The sequence below is a fragment of the Dasypus novemcinctus genome, chromosome X, assembly GCF_030445035.2.
Source record: "Dasypus novemcinctus isolate mDasNov1 chromosome X, mDasNov1.1.hap2, whole genome shotgun sequence".
Lineage (NCBI taxonomy): Eukaryota > Metazoa > Chordata > Mammalia > Cingulata > Dasypodidae > Dasypus > Dasypus novemcinctus.
In genome coordinates, this window is record NC_080704.1 from 32283988 (window position 1) to 32292654 (window position 8667).

General features: G+C 40.5%; 1 protein-coding gene across 1 annotated transcript; it reads right to left on the minus strand.

The window, feature by feature from the left end:
* Positions 1-7439: 7439 nt before the first annotated feature.
* Positions 7440-7916, minus strand: LOC101445255 (transcription factor BTF3). Its single transcript, XM_004452149.4, is given in 1 exon segment — positions 7440-7916. A coding segment is annotated over 1 exon segment (477 nt).
* Positions 7917-8667: the final 751 nt, after the last annotated feature.

The window sequence follows — 8667 nt, forward strand, 5'->3', positions numbered from 1 at the left end:
AGATGAGGCTATTGAGGCAGAGAGTAAGGAATGAAGCTTTTTGTCGAAATCCACATAGCCAGAAAATGGCGGCGACACCTCACTATCCCCACTGGGTCTGCAGCAGTGAATGTATATTCTCTAATTTGTTGATTTTTAGGAAGGCTTTAATTTGGAAGACTTGTTCTAAGTTCTTTCTATAATTCAGGCGTCAGCAAGTGCAGTGGTGTAGAGGAAGGTTCTCAGGGGACATGTAAAACACAGCTAGGGTCAACAGGGGATAGGGGCTAACCTGGAGCTGGTAGCCGTCAGGCAAATGCTTTCGGGAGACCTTTTTCCTTCACTCAGCCAAGTTTCCCCACTCTGATTTCATCCTCTTGGAGCAATGTGGTTCCTCTCTCACATCAGCAGTTTCCTTTGGAAATCTGAATTTGACAAAGTCATTGATTAGAGAATTGTCTCTCTTTTCTTTCTCACTTCATGTTTCAGAGTTACCCAGTATACATGATGGAAAACAGCAACTTTCTCACAAGATTATGATGTTAAAAGTCAGAACATATCTTCAAACATCAGCATAAGAATACATTGTTTTCACTAGGGAGTTCAGGTTTATAAGAAATATTCAAAGTTTAAACATCCAGGGGATCAGAACCAATCAAGATAACCCTATAATAATAATTATTATTATTATTATCAGTTTCATTATTTATTATGGTAGCGAAATGTTTAGTGATGTTGGAAGCTGACTGAAGTGTCCATTTTTGCTTCTATAATATCCATACAAATACAATTATCAATGATGTCATATTCTATATATCATCTTTCTTTTTCTTCACACTACTTGGGGATTTTCATATGTCAGGCTATAAAGATCAATATTCTTCTTTATAGCCACTTCATAGTATTATATAACATGGATATGTCATAACCTATTAATCGTTCTTCTACTGGTGGAAACATTGGTTGATTCAATTTTTTCATTACAAATTGGGCATCCTTTTAGAAGCTACCATACATTCATATGCAAAGGTTTCCCTAGAGAAGACAATAAAAACATAGAATTGCAAAGATGCTCCTATTTTTTCTTGACAAATGGCCCTCTGTAATGTCTGCATTCTTTTATATTCTGGCCACTATGTCTAGGGCTCCTAGACATAATACAATGAACCCCAAGACATCTTCAATTTCAAAGTGAATCCCCCTCTAGTATATCTGGGTAATTGTGGACTTGTTGATTTCACTCAGGACCTCTCTGGCAGTGGCCACTCCACACCCCATGAACCTGCTTGCTATCACCAGCTATGCATTTCCTATTGCTGCTGTAACAAATTACCACAAACTCAGTGGTTTAAAATAACACAAATGTATTAGCCTACAGTCTGGAGGTCAGAAATCCAAAATGGGTATTACAGGACTAAAAACAAGGTGTCAGCAGGGCCACAGTTCATTTGGAGATTCTAGGGGAGAATCTGCAGCCTTGTCTTTTCCAATTTCTAGAAGCCACTTGCATTCCTTGACTCCTGGCTCCTTCCTCCATCTTCAAAACTAGAAATATAGCATCTCTCAATCTCTCTTTGACTGTACCCTCCTTTCTCCCTCTTATAAGGACCCTTGTGATTACATTGAGCCCACATGGATAATCTCCCCATCTCAAGATTCTTAATCTCATCTGCAAAGTCGTTTTTGCCATGTAACATAATACATGCACAGGTTCCAGGGATTAGGGCTGAGTTGGGTCACCACTTGCTTCTCTGTTGGCTACTGCCTTGAAATTGAAAAGGATAATTTTCCTTAACCCCACCTTCTCAACCAGGTCTCAGCAAAGAAAAGTGTGGTGTTAGTCACACTCTCCTTGATGCCCTCCCCCCCCCCATTTACTTGAGATTTAGCCAATAACACCAGAGTAAAACAAGTCAAAATGTTCTTGAAATATGACTTTCTCACAGTCAAGGGGCAAGAACACTAGCAAAAAATATAAGAACACCCCATTAGTGTGAACCCTCTTTCCTAAACTATCTCCCCTATATCTAGTGCTACATCTCTCTTCTGCATGCGTTCAAGAGCATCTCCATTATGCTGGTCCTCATCCCTTGAAAAAAGCATGCCCCCTGAACAGGGGGTGATCTTTCCTAATGTGGTGGCTTTGGCAGTGAAAGTAAAGTTCTGCTCCAAGTTCCTAAGTATGCAATAAAACTATGCCTCCTCATTCTTCTGGATTATCCAGTCAGAAACCATGGTCTCCAACTTCCATCACCAGTCCCCTGCCATGCCCCCCCTACACTCTCCTCAAAAGCAGTACTGTCCAAAAACATGAAGAAGAGGAACATTTCTGTAAATACAATGATATCAGGAAAGATTTCCTGTTCATTATGGCAATCTCTATAAGCAGAAGGGAGACAGGAAGAAGCTTGGGAACCCTTCACTGGAGGACCAGGGGTCTTGGGAGGCTCTCTCTATGCCACATACATAAATGACATTAGCTAGACAGGCAGATTTCATCTAAACATTCAGAAAATGTAATATAGGTTGAAAAACAAATTCTCTTGCTTAGAACAATTTTTTTTCTCTCTGGTTGCCTCATCGTCTTTTTGCTGTGTTGCTTCGCCACACACCGGGGCCTTGTGCCTCTCCACACAGCTCTGGGAGGTCTTTTTCCTTCTCTTTTTTTTCCAGGGGGTCTTGGGGATCAAACCCTGGTCCTCCATATGGTAAAGGGGAGTTCAATTGCTTGAACCACCACCACTTCCCTAGAACAACTCTTATTAGCAAGAAACACATGGAACATATATATTTCAAGTGGAAAGAAATGCCATATGACAGGAATAAATTAGGTAGATAAGTAATTTTTATGTTAATAACAATGAGACTTAAAAAAAGAGTGTTATCTGGATGCAAATAATTCTTTTAAAATAACAAACTCAAGAAAACAATTCGCATTAGGAACCTATATTTTTCTACAGAATTTCTTTTGCTTTGACAAATTTTCCTTTTTAAATGATTTTACTCTTTTATTTCTGACCTATCTTTTATTTTATGGAACCGAAAGCTGCTATTGAGAACATAATTACAAATTGCTTTATATGTCTGCAATTCATTCAAGAAAGTTTATCTATGTATAGCACTTGAATAGAATAAGAAAGCTATCAAAGAAACTCAAGACCAAAGGAGATCTTTAGATTTTCAGCTTCTACAAAATTAAATGTTGAGATTTTATGTCAATTTTAATTTTATAAATAATTACCATGATACTAGCTTTTATATTTCACAGGCAAATGCTTCACTAACAAACTAGCAAACAATTGGTAACATTGAGAAAGAGATATCCATATAGGTGTGTAGCTCTGTGGTAAATCAAGGATGGCTACAAATGCTTTGATCTTCACCCATTGAGAGGTGAGGTCTATATCCCCCTTCCTTGAATCTAGGAGTGGCAGTTTGAAATTATTTTATGAATCCCCAAAAGAGAAAGATTGTTTTTAGACTAATCTATTCCTGTGGGTGTGGTATTCTTTGATTGCATTAACTCAGCTGAGGACCCTTTGATTAGATTACTTGATAAGATCTATTTAGGGTTTTTGATTGGCCATATCAGTGAGGTGTGATCCAGTGGGGTTGCCGCCCCCTTGCTGGGGCTGATAAAAATGGAAACACAGAGAGAGACACACAGACACAGGAAAAAGAAGTTGCCATTTTTTATCCTGCCATGTGAGAGAGGATTGGATGATCACTTAAGCATAAAGCCCACACAAGGCTGGGCCCACGGAGCAGCTCAAGAGAAAACAACCCTACTGTATGCCTGATAGCTTACAGCTGAACTCAGGAAGAAATCAGAGCAGCCAAGACTATATTGGAGGCCTAGAAAAAGACAAGCCCTATGCCTGGTTGCTCACAGCTGAGCTTGCATTTCCAAGAGATGGTGAGCCCAGAGGGAAAGGCTGAGACCTTGGCAGAGATCAATGACCACCTTGTTTTTGCCACATACCCAACAACAGGCTCAACAATAGCTGACTTTGGTGAGAAAGCACATTTTATGGTACCTGGATTTGGACTTTTCATGGCCTTTGAAGTGTAAGCTTTTACCCCCAAATAAATCTCCTTTATAAAAGCCAACCCATTTGTGGAATTTTGCAAAGGCAGCCCTTTGGCAAACTAAAACACTAAGTGCTTTGAACCAGTAGCATATTTCAGGAATGACACTGTAGCAGGGCCTGGGCCCAGGCCTTAAAAGACTGCCAATGCCTACTTCCTGCTTTGTGGTACCTCAATCAGGGAAGCCAGCTACTGGAGGTGGAATCCAACTACCCCGAGACTTCCACATTGTCAAGAAGCCCATACCATGGGGGGAGGCCCTGGAGAATAAGCGCCAAGGGGAAAGACTGGGAGCTAGGGATCCAAGGATCCCCAAGGGCTAAGTATGTGAATGGCAAATCCATTCTGGATACACCCTCCCATCTGAAACCCTGTAAATCAGAGAAAAGCAGCCAGTCAAGTCCTTCCTGAACTTCTGACCCACAAAACGGTGTGCAAATTAAATCGTTTTCTGCCCCTAAATTAAAGGGTAGTTTGTTAAATAGAAAGAAATTGAATAAACTCTGTTTCTGATTGCCTAGAAGATATATAATAAAGAGTGAAGGTAATTTGCAGGTAAGGTGCCCACTTGCACCTTAATAGGTAATGGCCAGCCCGTAGGGAGTTTCAATACCTTTGTAGGTTTCTGTAAGACTGTACCTGAGAAAATAGACTGCGGTTGGTGAGACTAGCCCTTTAATCTCTTTAACTCTGTGGGTGACTTGCTCTGTTTACTTTGATCCAAGATCCCTCTAGAAACTTAGTTTCTAACATTGTGTCAGTGGTTCACATTCATCCTCATGGTGGTGGTGCATCCCAACTCTTTGTCCTAGTTCCATTCTAGGAGAGAAAATTTGTTAATACTATTAATAATGAAGATTTATAGAGTGTTTCTATGTGCCAGGCAGTATGCTAAGCACTTTGTATGTATTATCTCATTTAAAACTCCCAACAATCCCATGTCATAACTTCTATTTCTATTCCCATTGCATAGAGAAGGAAACTAAGGCTCAGAAAGGGACAGAAACGTCTCTAAAGTCAATGAGTAGTGGAACTGGGATTTGAACTTAGGCAGGCTGACTCTAGAGCAAACTTTGCATTATGTTATTACAAAGTTCCTTCCGCTAGCTACTATTCATTTATTAGTTGATTTTGTGGCCTCCAGGAAATGGACCTGATTAACACATCCCTTCCCAGTATTGGGTTGAAAGACAAGAGAGAAAAGTTTAGATCATGGGTTCTTAACCTTTTTGGTTGCACAGACCCCTTTGCCAGTCAGGTGAAAATCATGGACCCCTTCTCAGAATGTAGCTGCAGATAGTTTTATGACACTCAGCTAGCATTGAGTCTAACAACTACCATAATTTCTTTTTCTTTTTTTTGTTAAAGATTTATTTATTTCTCTCCCCTCCCCCCCCAACCCCGTTGTCTGTTCTCTGTGTCTATTTGCTGCATCTCCTTCTTTGTCCACTTCTGTTGTCAGCGGCACGGGAATCTGTGTTTCTTTTTGTTGCTTCATCTTGTTGTGTCTGTGTGCGGCACCATTCCTAGGCAGGCTGCGCTTTCTTTTGCACTGGGCCGCTCTCCTTATGAGGTACACTCTTTGAGCGTGGGACTCCCCTATGCGGGGGACACCCCTGTGTGGCACAGCACTCCTTGCGCGCATCAGCACTGCACGTGGGCCAGCTCCACACGGGTCAAAGAGGCCCGGGGTTTGAACTGCAGACCTCTCATGTGGTAGACGGACGCCCTAACCACTGGGCCAAGTCCGCCGCCCACCATAATTTCAAACTATGGATAAGTGTAAGCGATTTTTCCAGATAGGCAACAACTATAATATGATATGAAATCAATACTACTGCAAATTTTTTAAAAAGATTTATTTATTTATTTCTCCCCCCTCCCTCCATTATCTGCTGTCTGTGTTCATTCACTGTGTGTTCTTCTTGTCTGCTTGTATTAGGCGATCCTGGGACTTTCCAAACTGAGAGAGAGTTGACCATTCTCTTGTGCCACGCCCGCTCCCTGTCCTGCTTCATCTCTTATTGTCTCTCCTCTGTGTCTCTTTTTATTGCATCATCTTGCTGCACTAGCTCTCCACATTGGCCAGCACTCCTGCATGGGGAGGTGGCACTCCCTGTGGGCCGGCACTCCACATGGGCCAGCTCGCCTCTTGGGCCAGCTTGTCTTTACCAGGAGGCCCTGGGTATCAAACCCTGGACCTTTATGGTAAATGAGAGCCCAATTGCTTGAGCCACATCCACTTTCCAATACTACTGTAATTTATTACATACATCCATGAGTCAAGGAAATGCTAGATTTCAATTAGAGGTCAGAGAAAATAAAGATAATAAGTTGATTTTTTTTTCAGTTCAAGCTCACGGACCCCCTGAAATCAAGTGGTCCATGGACCCCTGTTTAAAAACCCCTAGTTTAGATGAAAGTGCTTCGCTAGAACTTTACCTAAAAAAATGACAATTTCTTGAGTGCATTTCATTTTCTTCCACCCCATGTTACATAAAGATTACTACCAACTTTGTGATTTATCAAGAGATTATTAACTGCATTTGATTGCAAAACTACCCACCTCTCAATGTGGACATTAGTAGCTTGCTGTGTGATTGTTAATTCCAATCAGTTTACATTAGGTCAAACTGCCAAGTTCATCAGTAAAAGGTAATATATCTCCAAAATAAATGCTGCTTTAGAGAAGCTTTTCTGTCAATCATTATATTCTTCACAGAATCTTAAATGAGCCAACACAACTCATGGAAAATTGCCTAGTCAGATACGTCAAGTAGATCCTTCCACATTTGCAAGCTAGTCAATTAATTTGAGACATTATTAGCTTAGTCAAAAATTATGGCTAGAAACTGTGATTGTTCCAAGTTAATATATGAGAGCCAAGTAGGTTGATTTCACAAACAGTTGCCTAAAGGAAGGACTTTCATGTAGTGGAGATAACGATCTGATTGGAACAAGAGCAATGACAGTTGACTTGAACCAAGATCTATATAAAAACCCAAGCACAGGGCCTCAGTTTCCCTATCTCTTGTAAATTCTGGGGGGGGGGGGCGGGGAATAACGTGAAGAAAAGGTGGTTACATGTGTAAGGTGCCTACTGACAACATTACCTGCTATTATTTTTCTGTATTAATGCTATATCTGAGTATATGAAGCCGGTTACGTGAAAATAACCACCTTCAATTATGTTTACTTATTTATATGCAGCTCTTCCTCCACTGAGCAGGAGCAAAGGGTTTGAGCTTAAAAATATTAGCAACCTAGATTTTATTAGATCCATAAACAAAACAATTTTAAAAAGCAATCATAATATAAAGTAGCAGTGCCAAGTAACTTCAGAGTCTATCTTCTTCAAAAGTTGACTCAATTCAGTTTGCCCCATTCTTGGAAGCTTCATCAAAATTCTCCACAACTTCATCCCCCTCCTCTCCAGTAGCAAGTGGTGCTTTTCTGCTCATGGATTATTTGAGAAGAGCTTCAGCCAGTGTCCTTAAACTGGTCAGACTGTCTGTGCCAAGCTGGTTCTAGATGTTGGGCAGCATTTCTGTCAGCTGCTTGGTCTCAGCCTGGCCAGTAATGGTGGAAATGTTTGCTGCCAGAGATGCCTGAACTTTAGGGTTATTAAAGTCAGTCAGTGTTCCTTGGTTTGTAAACATGCTAACCTACTCAATACCTGAGATATTGTTTACCCCTCTTTTCTTTAAGGAGAAGTGAAGTTTTTTATCATCCGCTGTAGCTGCTCTATGAACCACCGTCTTCTTTCTGCGAGCAGTTCCTTTCCCACCATTGCACACTTGCGCTTACATTTTGCTGAGTTTCTCCTGGTTCATGATAGTTTCTTTCATCTTGTTGGAGCGTAAATGGGGCTGGGTGGGGGCTAGGGTTGACGCTCAGGGGGTCTGAGGTTAAGACCTGTTTCTTATTCATTTCTGTATCCCCCAGAGCATATTCAACAAAATGCCTGACACATTTGTTCAAAAAGCTAGATTTAGTGGAGTTGGATCTGGACATATTTATGTTTTAAATAACCATTTTTATAAACGCAGAAAAGGCATACAGGCATTCAAAATGACCTTAGTCTACTATATTAAGATTATAGTTACTTTTTTTTTAAAGCAACTTTACAGAGATATGTTACATACCATAAAATTCACCCGTTTAAAGTACACAATTCAATGGCTTTTAGTATATTTATGGAGTTACGCAAGCATAGCCAAAATCTAATTTTAGAGTATTTTCCTCATCCCAGAAGGAAGCCTTTTACCCTTAAGCAGTAACTCATCATCTTCCCCCCACTTACCCACCCCCACCTTTCTCCCAGCCCTGGGTAACTACTCACATTAATCTTTTGTTTCTTTGTTTGCTTTTTAACTTTATTATTTTGAGATGATTGTATGTTTACATTCAATTGTAACAAATAATACAGAAGGATCCAATATAACCTTTACCCAATTTCCCCCAATGGTAACAGCTTTCAAAACTATAGTATATTATCACAACTAGAATACATAGAGTCAAGATGCAAAACTGTTGTATCACCACAAGGATTCCTTCTGTGTCCCTTTTACAACCTCTCTTCCCATACCCATTCCTGAC